General features: G+C 37.9%; 2 protein-coding genes across 2 annotated transcripts; both read left to right on the forward strand.

Moving 5' to 3' along the window:
• Positions 1-63: 63 nt before the first annotated feature.
• Positions 64-4,776, forward strand: fbxo36b (F-box protein 36b). The gene is made up of 4 exons (XM_034702376.1): positions 64-196; positions 2,263-2,371; positions 3,252-3,424; positions 4,109-4,776. Exons 1-4 carry the CDS (start codon positions 101-103, stop codon positions 4,601-4,603), a joined length of 873 nt encoding a protein of 290 aa, XP_034558267.1. The 5' UTR covers positions 64-100; the 3' UTR covers positions 4,604-4,776.
• Positions 4,777-11,272: 6,496 nt separating this feature from the next.
• grk7a (G protein-coupled receptor kinase 7a) lies at positions 11,273-19,031 on the forward strand. The gene is made up of 4 exons (XM_034702374.1): positions 11,273-12,528; positions 14,138-14,593; positions 17,143-17,423; positions 18,650-19,031. Exons 1-4 carry the CDS (start codon positions 11,932-11,934, stop codon positions 18,987-18,989), a joined length of 1,674 nt encoding a protein of 557 aa, XP_034558265.1. The 5' UTR covers positions 11,273-11,931; the 3' UTR covers positions 18,990-19,031.
• Positions 19,032-19,758: the final 727 nt, after the last annotated feature.

The following is a 19,758-nucleotide window of genomic DNA, read 5'->3' on the forward strand; positions in this document are numbered from 1 at the left end:
CCCCCGCTGTAGGTCTCTGCATGTTCTGTAAGGTTTCCCATTCTCCCTAACGTCTTCAGAGAAAACCCCGCTGTTGTCATGACAACAGAGAAACTCCAACATGGCGTCCCTGTTGACAGAGCCGCTGTTTGAAATCTCTGGACAGGGACCTCCGCCCGACAAAACTTTCTACCATTTCTCTATCACCAAGTCACAAGTAAGTATCGACATATTGATAAAAACTATCAGTTTGTTTTTGTGAAGAAAAGGACTTTTATTTAATTGTTGTCTGATGAACTAAACCGGGTGATGAACGCTGGAGGAAACTGTTTCTTTAACTCCGGTTCAGACACTAACGGTTGATCTGAAATGTTAACACCACAGAGTTTTTAATTCTTTTTCAGCATTGTGTCTGTGATTCTCAGTAGTTTTACGACATGTTTGCTTTGTTTCTGCAATAGAAGACGAATTTAAACTGGCAGCACATGTGAAACTGTAGTTTCAGCGGTCTCAGGCAAAGTTGGTGTAAACGAGGAACCACAGCTTTTCAATTAACTAATGATCCTGTCACTATGAATTCATGTAATGACAACGTGTTTAATACATCAATAGTTAATGTATGGTAATTAACATTTACTTCATACATCAGTTCATATATGACCAAATTTGCTTGACATACGAGTTTTTTTTAGGATAATTGAACAGCTTCTCAGGCTGAATTTTCATATTGAACACTGAACGTCATATTTCTGAGAAAAAACTGAATGGTGTATATGGGTCAGTGACATGTGCATATTTTTGTGTCCGAATCCATTATTTTATTTTGAAACAATTTGTTATTTTTAAGACATACATCAATTGATTCTATGAAACCTGCTTATTTTAAATACAATTTCAGTACATTCAAATATTGAGATTTATTTTATTTTTAAGTATCTCAAACCCTGAAAATGTCAGGTGGCACAACCGTCCGAGCAAGTGAACTGACTTAAAACACTATAAAAAAAATATTTTAATAATAATGAATTCAAATTAAAAATCCACGGCATGATTTTACATAAGAGCTTTGAAATAAACATAATTTCATAAATATCAATAGTTTAAAGGCACCTCAGGTTATTTAAAAACTTTTGTCCAGCAATTTGCATGTTCTCAAATGCCAGGGTGGCACCACCGTACTCATGGACCTTTTATTTTGAAAGTAAGTAGTTATAATGGACTTCAACATATGAAATCATTCAGAGGACCCTACTAATTGTCATGGCTGAGTTAAAAGGTTTGTAGATGTCTCTTAGATAATAATAGAATAGCTTTTATCATCTTATAGGTGGACAGTAACACTTTCCATGTCAGGTGGTACAACCAACCTAAAACTATAAATATTATATTTTATACATGGCCAATAGAATGCAAAAATCCTAATATATTGTAAATAAAAAATATACTCACAAAATACAAATGTGTAAAGCACTTACTAACCACTCTAAGGGATACTTCCTAAAAGTTTCAGTTAGAATAAATGATAGGTAAGTACATATATTTTGACAAATATCTGGTTGCGCCACCTGACATTTTTTGGGTGTTCAAGTTAAGAAAAGAGTAAAAAAAACCCTATTTAAACAAAAAAAAATGTAATGTGTTCAAACAAGCCTTGTTTGAACACATTATTCCAGACACAAACATATGCATTGCAACCATTCTGGAAATACTTTAAAAAACTTTTTGAGGCTTATTTGTCAACGACCCATGTATATATATACATATACACAAACACACACATATATGTGTAAATACTGTACATATATTCAGTAATTTATATGTACCATTCAGTTTGTCATCAGAAATATGATGTTTTAAATATTCAGCCTGAGAGGCTGTTCATGTAATTATTCTAAACAAAACTTGTATGTCCAGCAAATTTGGTCATATATGAACTGATGTATGAAGAAACTGTTAATTCCCACACCTTAACTAATGATGTATTAAACAAGTTGTCATTACATGAAGTCATAGTGGCAGGATCATTAGTTCATGGTGAGCAACAGGAATTAATAATTCATTCTTACAGAAATCATCATGAGTGATGCATTACTTCAACATTAATTAAGCATTATTTCCCTAAGAAAACTGTTCCATTATTCCAAAGTGTTACCTATTTTTCTTTACTCTTTCATCATTGCAGGTAACTTCACAAAATAACAAACTGCATTTAAGTGTAGAATGAAGTGCTCTGCCCTGTTGTACCTTGATGTGAAAGAATGTGAATTTAATACTCACTTGCAGATGATATGGAGATGGTGGCAGATATCTCTGAGAGCTGTGGACAGGAACACCAGGCCTGGGGAGCTGAAGCAGTCCCACCAGGATTTCTTGGATGACACTGAGCAACAGAGTAAGACATTCACATTGAACACTGTGCAGAACTGAAGACATCACTCACCTCTTCCCTAGTTGTCCTCTTAACTGTTTGATCTTCCCTATTTGTCTTCCTAAATTATAAAGGGGTTCAATGACAAATTTAGGTAGATATATAGGTTAATGTAGATATTACTTTTGACACATTATAGCCGGAAAACAAGCACAGTTAATGCTGCAAACAATGGCTCAATTTATTCTGTGATTGGAAAACAAAAAGTGAATGGTGCCGATTGCAGACATCAATGTTACTTGTTACACATGCATCACCAAATTTCAAGTCAAATCTATGCTCCACTTAATAATGAGAAAATGACGTAATAAATAAATATGATATATCTCATTGTATATGTTTAAGTGAGGGCATGGCACAAACAGAAAGAGCATTAACTGCACATATTTGGATTTGATATAGCAGGAAAAACCCAGGTGAACATTTATTTGGTCGTAATAGCTCAGGTTATTAAATGTGCCAGTTATTGTGGCTCTACGTTGGGACAGGACATGGGTAAGGTGCACTCTTTTCAAACATAACTACACATATAAATACACCTATAAAAAGCTGTAACCTTTCATGGTGCCTTCGTTGTGGCTTTGCACCAGTAAATACAGAGTGTTTTACAGGTGGTAGTCTATTTTGCCTGCTGATTTTAAAGGATAACTAACCCACTCAGCTTTTTAAATATGTTGGAACATTTAGAAATACTTTCCACACATTTTAAGCATTTCAAAGTAACAATAGACTTCTAGGGAAAAGCATGCTTTATATCACACAGTGTTTAATGTTTATTCTTCTGTATTCAGGTCGTAGCTTGTGGTTATTTTACCTGCAGCGAAAATGATGGGTTTCTCCACAGGTGAGGTCAGATTGGTTTTTGGTCGTCGAATCTTGCAGTACACCACAGCTCTGTGCCAAGGCCATTACGATTATCTGCAGCGCCTGCCCGAATCCTTACTCCTGTATATAATGAGATATCTGGAACTGGAGGATGTGAGCCAACTTGGACAAACGTCACGCAGATTCAGGCAGGTGGGTTCATAAGACACAAGAAAATAAGTGTATTATTTTCTCTCAAATACATTTTTTATTCTGTCTGTCTCTCCTGAATACATCCTTTAACCCTCCTGTTGTGTTGTGGGTCAAATTGAACCTTTTAAAAGTCTATTTTAGGCAATATATGCTTTCCAAACCAGCTAAATGCAGCATAAAAATCTGGGCAGCATGTGACAGAAAATGTGTTGTGTTAACTTATCAACATCACTTCATAAAAATAAAAAAAATAAAAAAATATAGAATAAATTAAACAAAATTCTATGTCATGTAAAACTATTGTATTTATATTTAGGTCTTTCCAATGTTCATGAAAAAAAAGTTTTAACATTATTTTGAATGAAAAACGAGTGAGTTATCTTCATTGAACCATGATCTGATAGAGTTAAAGAACACCAATGGACTAATCACTATCTGGATTTAAATGGTTAGTAATGGAGTTAAAAATTAGATTTAAAAAAAATGTGTATTTGGATTTTTTGGGCTTCTGACACTTTTGGATAATTGAATATGCCCCGGATCAAATTGACCCAGGAACATTATTGCTGTTCCAGAGAAACGAACATAACTGGAGGGTTAAGATAACTAAATTGAAATAGTTTTTGGACAGCAAATTAATTCAAATCAGCATCAATGTTTGTGAATTGTTGCTTTGCTCTTCAGCTGTGCTGGTCAGAGGGGTTTTGGGAGCAGGCAATGCATCGGCACTGCAACACAGTTCCAGCTGAGGTGGCATCTCTGGCAGTTGAGGTTGGCTGGCGCCGCATCTTTTTCACCAGTAAGCTACAGCTGCAGAAGTTGCTTAGTCGAAGGAGGGCGAAAGCCAAGGAAGAACAGGAAGTGCAGATCTCTATCCCCGATACAAAGGTGGAAAAATCTCCTGATGAAAGCTCAGAGAAGGACCATGTATCTGGTCCTGACCTGGACTCTCTACCGGGTATAATCCCTGATCAAAGCTTAGGCACGGAGACTGGCACTGGCTTTGACACCAGTGCTTGCTGTGATGCTGACCCTAACCCTTGCCCTGAAGCTGACACTGGTTCTGAGTTTAGCTTACTTTTGTCCAGCCAAATGATGCCAAACAACAAGAAGGGTTTGGATGAAATACAGGAGCCAGATGAAGCACCGAGCAGTGGAAGAGGAGACTCCAGTGCATAGCCAGACCAGACACTAAGTTAATGCTTATGTCAAAATCTTGCCTCTTACATTTATACACAAATCTGAGTTTCAGATGAGTTGTGTATTAATTGTCATAATAATTTTATATTTGATTTGCCAAATGTATTTTCAAACTATTTGTTTCAGAAGATTTCTGAGTTGTCAATGCTTTACAGCATTTGTATTTTATTCCTTTATTGTTTTATTGTGCCATGAAGTATAAGTTCTGGGGTTCTTTATTAAGACTAACAAAATATACAAGAAGATATTAAAGATCATAAAATGTTTTTCTGTGATAAATGTTTTGTTATGAACAAAGTGTAAGTCTAATTCAGATTAAATCTAAATCTTGTAGTTCTGCTTTTTGTTGCTTATTATTATTACTTATGTGTAACATAAGGATGAGTGTCAACCTTACTGAGGGCACAGAAACATGGTATGTTTATGTTCAGGTATGATGCTTCACTTTCATTTATTGGCTACAGGATAGTTTTATTCATTCATTATGGAAGTAAAAATAACTTGTTAACTAGAAACAGTCCACTAAAAAACATGTCAGTCTGAGGATTCATTAATATTAAAATGAATCAATATAAATAATGCATATTAAGACAATTGTAACACTATCTTGACTCTGTATTATTTAGGGACTGCTATTCATTAATAAGTATTCCTAGTCTTTGATTCTTTGATTCACTTATGTAGGATTTAGTGTGCCCTATTGAGTATGACCCTTTTACCCATACAACTTTCCATTGAACCGTCTCATCATTTCTTACCAAGGTCATGGTTCCAGGTAATGAAAAAAGGAGAAAGTGCTCCAGTTCCAAGAGACTGCATTGTGTTATTAACAGCTTAACAAGCAGATGCAGCCCCTGGTTCTCTCATCGCTCAGTGCCAGAAATAAGGAGGAAAGTAGGTTCCCTTTGTGATTAACAGGTACAGAAGCTTCTTCGTCCAACTGCTTTGAGTGAAGAGAGTTTTGCTATTAAACATACTAGTTATCAGGACGGAGAGTATTTAGTAAGATATAGATGAGTGAATTTGGGTATTTTACTATTATTATTTATTTTCCAGGGGTCTTCAAATACATTTTTATCCTTGAGGTATAAGTACGTTATTACCCTGCAGTCATGTTGTAAGTAAGTTGGTGAGTACTGTATGATTCTGATGAAGTGACTGGATCAAACGTTCTGACTGGGATGTAGTAGACCATTTCACTAGAACATATACTGTACATATGATTAAATACAAATCTTTCTCATAGATAGGTTCTCTTTGATATATTTTGACATTTGATGAACTTTTTCCTAAGTACAGTAAAATTATTAATCTTTACTTTACAGTAAAATAAAGACAAACTTTTAGGAGCTGTAGGCATTTCCATGTGTTTAAAAAGTGTGTTGGATGCAGTTGTATCATCATCTGGATTCCTTTAAATCTCGGATAAGGTGTGAGTTTTTATTGGATTATGAGTGCAGTGCACATGAATGACAATCCCCTAGGGGGCACAGTCTGCTGATGATGCAGGTACACTCTTTGTCAGCCTCTTTCTCTGGCTTCTTGTCTGTCTTGGCATACTCTATATTATTTTTGTTAGAAAAAAATCTGCAGAATGTCAGTGTTAAAAAAAAAAAGAAGTCAACCATGTCCAGTTGCCCACTGCTAAACATTTTTTGAGGCAAGATAAAACTGGACTGTGACAGTTTACCTAGATACGTACAAGATTTAGCAACTGAGCTGCATTTGGAACTGAATTATTTCCCTTGCCAGAAAACTGTGAGCTTGAGACGATCTGAGCACGGATTAGCTAGAAGTGAGTTGCAGCCACCTGTGCCACTATCCTGCACTATACCTCTTTAAAGTGGCAGTTCACCTCTTATTCTGTTAGTGTGTCATCTGTGCTTGAGACTCCAAATTCTTTAAGTCTTACTTGAAGTTAAAGGGCATCTTGTACACTGGTACTTCCAAGCAGATGTATGATTACAGAAGTCTATAGGTCAACTTATATTGCCTCTTGCTGCACCAAAGCTTTTAAATCTGCTATTACTGCTGTAGTCAGATCATCACTGTTCTTTGCCTGTCAGGTTCACTCTGCTGTATCTGGATTTCCTGATGCCAATCAGATGTGGACATCATCTTCATTCAGCCTGGACATTTTCTTCAGCATCATTTTGAGTTGCACCAATAGAGAAATCTCTGCCGGATTTTTGGTCACGATTGAAATAATGATGGACGGGGCTCTGAATCAGGTATTCTTGGAAAATCCTCACAACATGTTTGGGTATTATGTTGGAGCCTTATCCTGCTATCTGATCCAACTCACTGCCAGATGGTAATCTGATGATGAGCTCATGTCCTCAATTCACGTGAGCGTCTAGCGCATATGACCTCAGATCTGATAAAACATCTACTGAGGAAATCTCCTTTGGCCACCAAAAACTAAATCACCATCCAGCTTCAGATTAGAAAGGCCAATTGTTCAAATCACACTTCTCTACCTGTACCAGTCCTTGATAGAAAGACAGTTAAATTCTCACTGTGAGTTCACCAGTTTGAGCCCTCTTTAGCACCTGATCTGCATTGCTCCAAAGGTGCAAACAAAAGTCAAATTTCCTCTCAATGTGGAGGAACAAGCAGAGGACTTGTCTGTCTGACAAACAACTTCACACCTGGCTGCTTCCTGTTGCTTTGTATAACTCTGCTTTAGGGCTGCCAACAACATAGTCAGCTGGAGCTTTGTGGCCTGGGCCAGCCTTTGCACTTTGCACTCTGTCGCCACCCTTCACCTTGAATGAGGTGAAACAAGATAGAGGTTCCATATTACGTTGTTGGTCTGTGACTATCTCATTTCTGAGATATCCTTGATTACAAAATAAGTGTGGTGAAGTACACCCACTGGCATTATGTATGCATCACAATAATTTCAATTTGAATTCCCTTACTGCCAGTAGTCTTATTCTTATTATGAGTGATGGGTATTAAAATATATTTTTGAAGTGTCAGGAAAATTAAATGTAGTGCACAAAAGATATTCACTATCATCTCTCTCTCTCTCTCTCTCTCTCTCTCTCTCTCTCTCTCTCTCTCTATGTCTCATTCTCCCCTATCTCTCTCTCTTATTCTCCCCTATCCCTCTTTCTAACCCCAACTTGGTCAATGCAGATGACTGTCTGACATGAGTCTGGTTCTACTCGAGGTTTTGGCGTGTTAAAAGGAAGTTTTTCCTTGCCACTGTAACTAGCTAAATACTGTGAGATGCAATGCTCATGGTGGATTAAGATGAGATCAGACTGAGTCTTACCCTGTCTTGATGTTTTGTTAATAATAATTTAACATAGAGTACGGCCTAGACCTGCTATAGGTGCATTTCGACCAAGATTTCTGGGGTCTTTTAGCCCCAAGAACTACTTTCCCCGGAACTAAAAGTTTTCTGTGCCCCCATTGTTGTCTGCGATTCGACCTTGGGCTGAAGTCCTGGGTAGATTGTACAAATCAGGCCAGTGACTTATGGAGAAAAAATATTATATTAAATAATATTTTGAAATCTTAATAAATAACTAAACTTGCATGCATTCCCAGGAACTCCCTCTGTGTTTCAACAACTGTGCAAACTCCACAAACACCGTAACGTTCAACCAAAAGTCCCAGGACCTTTGAAAGGTACTACCCCCCAAGCAGGAGCTTTTCAGGGGGGAGATGATCTATCCCTGAACCAAATTTAGACCCTGGTTCCTCCGGTCGAAACGCACGTAGTTCAGAGGTAAAGTCCCTAGTTCCTGGGTAAAGTTCCTGCGGTTGAAAAACGCCTTGTGTTTGTAAAAGCGCCTTGAGATAACGTTTGTTATGATTTGGTGCAATACAAATAAAGATTGATTGATGGATTGACTGATGGATTGATTGATTGATTGATTGATTGATTGATTGATTGATTGATTGATTGATTGATTGATTGATTGATTGATATTCAGTGTCTCTGTTGTCAGTGTTAGAATTAATGAATCAGTGTTGTATCTTTTCATGTGGTTGTTTAGCAGTTTCTTTGGCTTATTCTCATTGAGTGGTCAACTGTTGGAGCTAATTCAAGTTGACATGGGAGATAGGCAGGTTGCCCAAGGGAACATGTTCAGGTCCAGGCCTGCTGCCAGGTTCAAGCCAATGACCTCCATGCTTTCTGATGACCATGTCACCTAGTTGACAAGTGTAGTCATTTCGTTTTACCTGTGCAGTTGTTTGGATATCAATTAGCTTGTTCTATGTCAGTTTGATTTGTAAGCTCTCCTTGAAAAGTCCTTGTTTATTTTTTTCCCCACTGCTTTACTGGGCATATTTTCCAACAACTCCCTCTTGAGGGCTTAAGAGAGCCCATGAGAAAATAGAGTCAGACCACGTAAAGACCACGCAGCAGACCACGTGGGGGAAAGGACGAGAATGCTCTGCTCATCTTGACCTTTCCTTCGACTTGAGGTGAGGCTAATCCTCCCGAGGTTAAAGCTGTGGGTGCTCAAAGATCAAACATCTCATTCAGAGAGCATCACATATCTTAAACAAAGTAGAGAAGGAGACTACAAATAATGTATCTTATACCCCCCCTACACACACAAGACACACACCTGCTTACTTTCTTAATTACTCTTGATATCCCCTCTCACAACTCCACCAATTAACCTCTTGTTTTAACAACATTGAAGTACTTCAGTTTGTACAGACTTCTAATACATGCATTAATATTTGAACAGCACCTGTTATCTGTTGGAATGCAGGAAAACACCCCACATTAAAAAGGGAAACTTGTACAGATTCAGCTTTCCTTACTCTACCTTCCCTGACCTACTGATAGATGAAACCTGTAGTCTCTTTCATCCACTCAGGAGGCTTAAGTTCTTACTGACACTATGATCCCTTTACAACATGACTTACATTTGACATATTTGATACTTGTTGCAGGCCTTTTTTAACTTAAAAGATGTTGCTTTCTTTATAAAGATTTTTTTTTTTTCATCTTTTTTGTGGTGAAACACAAGTAGTGCTTTTATGTCCGTCCTTCTGTAAGGACCTACTCACTTGTTGTATTTGGAATGAGTCCAGCTGGTTCCTCTGTGTGGTTGTCCCCTGGCTTTACAAGTCAGAAGGTCTAGGTCTGTAGCTCTCTGACGGCAAGCAAAGCCCTTGATCTTCTGAGGGGCACTGAGAGCTTGAGACCATTTGAGAAAGGATTAGCTAATATTATCCAAGGTTTATCTTACTGAATTAGCCGACATCGCCATACCTGTATTGAAGGTCACTGCAAAAGCAACAAAGGAATGAAAATATAAGTTATCATTTTTAATGGTTAAATTAACAACACTGAATGGAACATTGAATCTAAACACACTGTGAATGTAGTATTATTCCACAGTACATCTTTACACAGCCTGCGTAATAATTGTGATACAACAAGACTGCAGATTGATTTAAAAAGCAAATGGATATTGAAGCATAACTTGAAAAATACCTGTTTACTTCAAGTCTTTGTATATCTTCTTTTGAGAGTAGTATCACAGTAAGTCATCAGGTGTATCCTCGGAATGACTTCAGTCCGGTCACATGATTGAGTTCATACGTCTAAGGCTTTTTATAAACCACCTGGTGAAAAGACGCTCTGGTGCTGCATTGATCTGATCTTCTGAGTCTTTGCCTTCTTGACTTTTGATCTTAACAACCAATGCCTCTCTGTTACCAGGCATTCAAATAAGATCATTATTAGTATTATTATCATTATTATTATTATCATTATTATTATTACTATCATTTTACACTTGTTGTTTTGCTTCTTCTTAAAGGAACAGTTCATCATACACTTCCAAATACATGAGCTACAATCCCAAACAACATAATGCATATTATATGGATGAAAAGGTGCAGAGCCCAATTCCAAGGGGGAAGGGGTGATTATATGATGGATAATATTTACAACGGACTAAAGAAAGACTGTGATGCTGAGGTGTAAAATGCCGAAGAAATTGTATTACTGTGCATTTCCAAATAAAAAGTAAAATTCAACATAAAGAAAGGTGCTGAGATGAGACAAAATATAACATTTAAATTCTTCCAATTAGCAAACAAAATTAAATAATATACCCAATATTTTTTATGACAATTTGGACAATATGGACTGAGCTCTAAGCATAAGGACTTTGTCTGTGAACCTTTTCTTTAGAGGAACAATGACCAAACATGATGTGATGTTTCGTCAAATTATTTTACTGCTCGGTGCCTCAAGTTGAAATACAAATCTTCTGCAATATAGTTCAATGTTTTTAAAAAATTAAAAAAAAAAAATCTTAATCAACCACATACAGCAGAGATATCCATCTTCCACATAATATTTGGATATATTCTTACACATATGTTCTCTAGAAACTACAGTCACATGATTTTTTCAAATCTTTTTAGAAATACTAATAAAAATGTATAATTTTAGCAAGCCAATTCAAAGCATCTCTATGCATCCCTGTTTGTTTTTACTCAAAGATCAATCTACGATTATAATAATATTGTATACACACGATAGCAAGATATTGTAAATGTTTTTTAAGCTCAAAGTTCAAAAAATGCTTATTTTACATTGTTGGTCACTGATGACGGTAAGTTATGAAAGTGCAAGAGGCCAAAAACGAAGCAGACGGATTAGGAGTAAGCTCCCTAAAGTTCCTGCAACGTTGAGACTGAGAGGAGGAAAGTGAAGGATGTGGTGAAATTCAGCCATGGTAAACTACACTGACAGTCTTGAGGAATACTTCATCTGCGTTCTGCACAATGCTCAACATATAATTTGTTTCCTATCCATATGCAAATACCAGACAATTTCTCACACCTTTTGTGAAAAGACTCGCCGATCCAGAGGGAAAGGTTTTGCAAAGACATCCTTCTTTTTCAAGAGTGTTACTGTGTCTCACCATTATTAAATGCACAGTCAACAGAACCCATTGGACCATCGTTGGAGAATACTGAACACCAAGAGCAAATATAGAGGGCTACAAAGCCTCTTAGGACATAGCCCGCTTACGATTCCCTTTCCGTGCACAGCATCCTCGAATAGACCACACAAAGATCCTTAAGCCAAAATCCCTCCCTGGTATTTAATTCTAAATGAGTAATTACTGGGTGTGTCAGTGTGTCTTCAGATTCCAGGTAGGCTGGGTTAAGGAGCTCATTTGCCGGCTGGCTTTGGAGCGAATTGCACTCTCACACTGATACACACATTCTGAAAGACCCTGCACCGATTGTAAGAGGGCCACTGAAGAACCCAGTCACTTAGGGGGGACAGACCACATACAGCCGCCAAGATGTGTGACATGGGGGGACTGGATAACCTGGTGGCCAATACGGCCTACCTAAAAGCCCAGGGTGGAGATGACAAGGAGATGAAAAAGCGACGTCGCAGCTTGTCTCTCCCAAAGCCTGATCAATGTGCAGCAGTACGGGCTTCTATTGAAAAGGACTTTACATTGCTTTGTGAAAGGCAGCCGATTGGCAAGAAGTTTTTCCGTGACTTCCTGGCGAACAACAAAGATTTCAAGTTGGCTGCTGATTTCTTGGACGAGCTGTATGATTGGGATCTGGCTGAAGGTGCAGCAAAAGACAAGGCCCGCCAAAACATCATGAAGAATTTTTGCAAGGCAGACTCCAAGAACTTCCTGTCTTTCCTCACTGGGGAATATGCTGAAAAATGCAAGGCAGTGACAGATGCCACCTTTGAGGAGGTGATGAAAAGCAAAGTCCAGGAAGGCGTACGTAGTTATCTCAAAGACAAACCCTTCACAGATTACCAGGCCAGCCCTTTCTTTGATAAATTCCTCCAATGGAAAGAGTATGAGAAACAGCCCATCTCTGACAAATATTTCTATGAGTTCAGGACCCTGGGAAAAGGAGGCTTCGGAGAGGTAAGCATGCAAATTCATCTACAATCATCTACAAACCTCTGTTGAAATATGTGTTATGGCAAATAATTAATTTCCAAACACTTACAAGGATGTAGGTGTCTTAAGGGCCACATTAGGTATGATAGTACTATCACTGTCTAAAGTAGAAGTTACAATTATAATTTTTGTAACAATACATTCAAAAATGATGGTGCTACAAGAGATTGTTACAAAGGCAGTGTCATTCCTTTTCAAGCTAAAGGATGTACTTTCTTTTAAGCATAAGAAAGGATTTTCTTGGACAAGAGATCGTACCTTATATAATCATTTGGATTTGCCTTGTCTCAAGGTGACCATGAAGTTATGTTGCATAGTGGCATACCTCTTGAACTACAAGACATCTTGTGTTATGTCTTGCAATGCAAAAGGGAAGACATACTTCACACTGATGGAAGTTGTCTGTTTGGTAGATCTAATAAGTTGCCACAATAGTTTGCAAACCTTTTAATCCAAACCTGTATTGTCTTACTAAGACCAGAATCTGTCCTCCAACTCAGGATGACAATTGAAAAAGTAAAAAACAACAAGAAAGAATATCAAATCATTAAACATTAGATGGTTACAAGTTGCCCAGCAAACTGTCATGCAAACAATTGTATTAACTGTAGAGATAGAAGATAGTGATGCGTGTTGTTTTATGTGCCATTTAAAAAGCCAAAGATAAGTGATTAGATATGTCTTAACATCCACTATCTTGTACTAGTTTAGCATAGTGTAAAATACACAGAGGACCCACAAATAAACCTTGAGGAACCTCTTTATAGTGTTGAGCTTAAAACAGCAAGCTGGAGGATTCAAGCTAGCTTCCAGAAACATATTGAGATAAATCAATGGATCAAAATATAGAAAGTAGTGTACACAGAAATACTTGGAGTAATCTTTAATTAACATATTCTTAATTCAATTAATTGTATGAGCAACTGAAATAACCAAGTCAAATTCTGCTGCTTGAACCCTAAAATAAAGTGTTCTTTTAAAGCACCACATTCAGAGGTTTGATGTTAAAAAGAGAAATAACCACTCAAGCTGGTACAAAAACTTAGAAACTGGGCCATCAATTCTAAATGCAAATTTAACTTAAGAAGCCTAATGCTGTGGACAAACCTGATCCTGTGTAAGTGACTCTCTGTCAGCATCAGTTATAAGATCATTTTGATGTTAAAAAAAATCCTCCTCTGCTTGTGTCAAAGGTATAACATTTCTAGATACATCAATAAAAGTGAAATATGTACTTCAATATGTGCTAGCACAGATTGATGATTAAATATAGTTGAACTAAGCTGGTGATATTACTAAGAAATGTTGTTTCTATTGACTGTTTACCTAAAAGAAATGTTGATTCAAATTACACTTAAAATAAAGGCTCTGTGGTATTAATCTCAGTCTTCTGAACAGTAATGGTTCCTTTGCAGCCTAGAGGCCTATATGTCAGCCTAAAAGTAGTGGTTCACACATTTTGACTTTGGGAATTGGATTTGAATTCTTTAAAAGAGAACTTTCAGAACATTGGTGGTAGAAAAGTCCTCCCTTTCATGAACCCTCCTTTTTAAAAATGTCTGTCTTTCCACAGGTATGTGCTGTTCAAGTAAAGAACACAGGTCAAATGTATGCCTGCAAGAAGTTGTGTAAAAAACGACTGAAGAAGAAGGGTGGTGAGAAAATGGCCCTGTTGGAGAAGAAGATCTTGGAAAAGGTTAACAGCCTGTTTTTGGTCAACCTGGGATACGCTTATGACACCAAGACCCACCTGTGCCTTGTCATGACCCTGATGAATGGAGGAGATCTCAAGTATCACATTTACAACATAGGTTATGATGGAAAAGGTGTGGACAAGGGTATCGAGATGAAACGCGTCATCCACTACACAGGGCAGATCACTACCGGCATTCTGCATCTGCACGACATGGATATCGTTTACCGTGATATGAAGCCAGAGAATGTGTTGCTGGATAGCCAAGGCCAGTGCCGACTTTCAGATTTGGGTTTGGCCATTGAGATTGTTCCAGAAAAGACGGTCACCCAGATGGTGAGTAGATGTTCACAAGACAGTGATGTTCTGGTTCAAATGGCCAAAAATGCAAATACAATATTCTTAAATGCAATAAGATGTTCTCTTAGAACACCAAGTTTTACTCTCCCTGCATCAAGTTTTTTGTTTTTTTACATTGGGGATCTTGTTGTGTGTTATTAGCAACATAATATGATTTTCCATCATGGTGGCATTTCCATTCTCCATTTGTATTCAATGTTTCTGAGGTTGCATGGAGCAGAGGGCAGGCTGAGATTCTGGTTCTGTGATTTGTAACTGCTCTTTGATGAGATGAGAAGATGTTGACCAAATGTTTGTCTTTATGGTTTAAAAAAACATACACAAACTGTAACACAGGAAAAATAAGATAGAGCAGGTGATGGATGATCTGGTCTGGTCTACACCTCTACCTCCCAATTGTTCACTTATTTAAAAAGGAGGATCTGAGCTCAGGGTATTGTACATGTTGTCAGTCTTGGTGGGGTTTTTACTTTAAATCCGGACAGGGATTACCACTTAAAGATCTGTGCAATGAGTGACTCCGAATCCATTATATAACTCAATTGATCCTTAAGCAACAGATTATAGCATGGCCAATTATAGGCCACCATTTTGTAAGGGGCTATGTCAGAGACATGGAGTTACACTGCCCTGTAAATTAACAGTCAGTGAATTAAAGAAAGTGATGTTGCTATTTCTGTAGAGGCATTAACTTGAGAGAGTTGCCTTTTCTGTGCTGCAGTTACTTCCCACAACACATTATAAAGCCTGTTTCCTGCTGTTCTTGACTTGAGCAACCATGTCATAAGTGAGTTCAGCCTGCTGTAACACACATGGCTGCACAGGTGGTTAACTGATCATGATTGCCTGTCAGAGTTCTCACTGAGCCTTAAAAAGGTGTCAGGTGCAAACAAAGATGTACTGCACATTGAGGAGATGAACATAACCTTATAAAATCTGAAAGAACCAGTGTACCGAACAATATTTTTTAATATTCATTTTCAATTATTGTATTAAACTACACAGCCTGTGTTTTACTGGCCTACACTAAACTATGTGTGACCTAACAAAATTAAGAACAGTAAAAGGGTTTCCTTTTCAGTGTTTCTTTGAGACTTACTTGCAGTAGCAAAGAGTAAGCTCTCAGTTCCATGAAAGTCCAGTAAGCTCATTATCCAGTACTCTGATGCTCCTCAGCCAGCCAAAATGACTGGACTAACCTCCTACAGGCAAGGCTGGCTTTGGTCCTCTAATCCTCTTAGTGGCATTACACAAGTCTGTCCCTGATTAGATTGACGGATCCAGGTAAAAACCTATGTTGAATATATTCAGACATGTTAGCTTGCAAACAAGGTGACTTAAACTGGGGTTGACAAATGAGATCTGTTCCTTGTTTGAACCAAGATTAGATTAATTTAGGTGATAATTTTGTAACCTGTGTGATTCTACATAACAGAGTTTGGCCTCTGTGATGGACCAGAGTGTGCAGGTTCTTTACCTGTAAGGTTAAACCTATTACAAACAGATACACACATTGCAAATGAACAAAAGTAGTTGCAAAAAAGCCATAGGTCAAATTGCAGCTGCAGGAATTTTGTAGATTTGCATGCAAGGTGACAGAGGACTAGACAAAAGGACAACTTTTGCTCACAAACATGTATACATTTGTAAAGTCAGCTGTAATATGATTTATTTAATAATCAGCCTGAAGGGTCAATCCAGGGTCATCTGTGACCAAGTGTTGTCACTTGGTAAAGGAAGAATCATAGGCACTATATGCATGTGAAGTTATTACAGTCTGTCATACAAATATATAAAAAATATTGATTGTTTGTATTTATATTTCTTTTAGAACAGCCACAGAAATTGTGATAGCTGATAAACTGATGCAGCCTCCTACACCGCACTTTGTCTGTGTTCAAATATGCAAAAACATGTTTCTTCGGGACCTCAGTTCAATGCTACTTTGCCCTGCATGTGCAACGATAATAAATTACTAGCATGGCTACGTGTAGTCCGGATGTTACGTATCTGTGCTGGTGACACAAAGCTTCCAGAAATGGCCAGCCTTTATATAAGAGCCTGGACAACTCTGTCAGTGTGTAGACATACATGACTCTTGACAGGTAGTAGGCTTAGCATTAGGATTAAGCTGCTGGTCCGAGGTTGCGGTTTAGGTCAGAGAGGGTGAGGGGCAGAGAAGCAGGGAGAGAGTGAGCAGGCGAGGGAGAGGTGAAAGTTACACAGACAGTGTTAATAAGCGAACATAGTGCAGGCTGGAGTAAAGCTTTAAGTAGCCCAGGTTACTGACCTTCAGGTTGACACTATCTGTTTCACAGTTTATTAGCATATTGCCGACATTGACTGTTCCACTGCGCTGTCATATAAACCTTTATATATCCTTAGAATTTACACTCAGTCTTTCCAGATGGTTGCAAAAACGAAACTGATCCCAAAGCCTCTTAACATAGTACAGACACAGTTCTTTCACAAAGGCTTTATATGAAAACCTCTGCTCAGTCTATACCCTCCTCTTCTCTCCACAGGCTGGTACGGGAGCGTACATGGCCCCTGAGCTCCTTAGCAAAACTCCCTACAGGACATCAGTGGACTGGTGGGCCCTGGGCTGCAGTATCTACGAGATGGTGGCTGGCTACACACCTTTCAAAGGCCCTGAGAGCAAGAAGGAGAAGGTGGAGAAGGAGGAGGTACAGCGCCGCATTCTCAACGAGGAGCCCAAGTGGGAGCATAAGTGCTTTGATGCCCCCACCAAAGACATCATCCAGCAGTTCCTCAAAAAGAAAATTGAAGAGCGCCTGGGCATGAAGTAAGAATTCCTCTATAACAAACTGTGAGCTGCATTCAGGGCCTCAGTTAAAGGGGAGTTTGTTAGGATGCAGTTTTAGAAATTATTACATAAATTCCACATATTGCTTGTGATAAAAATATATTTTGACTTACTGCGTATTACTTATGGGGCGCCATTTGTAAAGTTGTGCACACTGACAATAACAGCAACATTTCTCCACATTTAAAACGTCATAACAATGTAGAGTGAATTTTTAAAAGTCACTTTTTTAAATCACATTTAGAGGAATATTTGTGATCTTCAAATTTAATTTTCTTGTGAAAAATATATTAAGTAAAAATTTTGTTAAATCCAAATGCCAAATATAAATCTAAATGTTAAATACAAATCTAAATGTTAAATGTTAAATCTAAATGTTAAATGTTAAATCTAAATGTTGCTCTGCGATCCTAAATATTTAGCTGATATGCGGCAGTGTGAATTTTTATATCAGCTAAATATTTAGGATCCCAAAGCAACATTTAACATTTAGATTTAACATTTAACATTTATATTTGTATTTAATATTTATATTTATATTTAACATTTAGATTTATCGTTTAATATGTAGATTCGTTGAACATTTTCATTTAGATTTAGCATTTTGATTTAACAAAATTTTAACTTAATATATTTTTCACAACAAAATTAAATGTGAAGAAGATCACAAATATTCCTCTAAATGTGATAAAAAGGCGACTTGAAAATTCCTCCTTCATTTTTATGACGTTTTGGAGCTAAATGTGGAGAATTGTTGCTTTTATTTTCAGTGTGCACAACTTTAAAAACGGCACTACTGGCACTGTCAGGATGGTTATTGTGAAATTGATATTCCATTACCAAGCTTCTTTATGACCGTACTTAATAAACCAGTTTAGTGAGGACAACATAGGACTTTTTCTCTAAAGTTCATTGAGAGGACAGGATAGAGGACAGAGCAGAACACATAGAGCGGGGCATGACATGCAGTAAAGGGCTGAAGGTTAGAACCTTCAAACCTAGGCTGCCTGCATCAAGGATTATAGCCTCTGTACATATGACACACAGCTGAACCGCGAGGCCAAACCTGCACCCTGTGTGACACATAACTGAGAAAACTTAACCTTCACTGAAACTAAATGTTTGCATGAACACATGCTGCAACTTAGTCTTTCTTGCATTGAGTCTGATATGCTTTGTAACCTTGACACTTGTTTTCTCCGTAGGAACAACATGGAAGATCCAAGGAAGCACGAGTGGTTCAAGTCCATCAACTTCCCCCGTCTGGAGGCCGGGCTTGTGGACCCTCCCTGGGTACCCAAGCCCAATGTCGTCTACGCAAAGGACACCGGCGACATCGCTGAGTTCTCTGAGATAAAAGGCATCGAGTTTGACGCCAAGGACGACAAATTCTTCAAGGAGTTCAGCACAGGGGCTGTGCCCATTCAGTGGCAGCAAGAGATGGTTGACACTGGACTGTTCGAAGAGCTTAATGATCCCAACAGGAAAGAGGGTGGCGGGGATCCTGATGATGAAAAGAAATCCGGCACATGTATATTGCTGTGAATAGCCGCATGTGTGAAATAATTGATCGGCTTTAACACTCAATAATTTGTTTGTTTTCTTGGTCAGATGCACATTATTATTGATGTAAAAGGTGAATGGAGAGAGGTGAGCATCAGCATCTATGTTGAAAGATGTGCAATCCCTCTCTAGAAAGATGCTCATGGTTTAGAGATCGGCTGCTTTCGAAGCAAGGTTCAGTAAAATAATGAGGATGTGATGATGTATTTTAAACATCATCTCTTTGGTTCACAGCTTCTCTTGTAAATACACCTAAGTAATGTAGACTTGCAACTATGATGACCAAGAAAGACTGCTCAGAGTAATTTAACAAACTTTTTAACAACGATACAACCACTAGATTAGTAAGATAAAGGCCTTTGTGCTTAGCTAGCTATGATGAAAATGTCTAAATCCAAACCGACTGAAAAGCCACCACCAACCTTCTTATTCCATCTGATGCCATCAGACGGTCTCACTGTTTCCATAACACAGAGTGCAATTTAGGCACAGAGATAATTGTAGAACATTTTACTCTGCGATCCTTAACCTGATCTTTGCATTTCTATTCAGGCGTTTTTTCTTTCCGCCCAACATTTTAGTTTTATAAAGCTAGAAAAAGCAATTGTTGCTGTTGTATGTATTGTACATAAAGAAATATATCTATGCACAAAAAGAGGAAGGCAAAGATGTAAGTAATTTAAAATGTAGTATTTATTTAAAAGAAAACTAAGAATATGAAACACCTCTTCACTGAATCCCTCTACTGTTG

The sequence above is a fragment of the Notolabrus celidotus genome, chromosome 15 (genome assembly GCF_009762535.1).
Source record: "Notolabrus celidotus isolate fNotCel1 chromosome 15, fNotCel1.pri, whole genome shotgun sequence".
Taxonomy (NCBI): domain Eukaryota; kingdom Metazoa; phylum Chordata; class Actinopteri; order Labriformes; family Labridae; genus Notolabrus; species Notolabrus celidotus.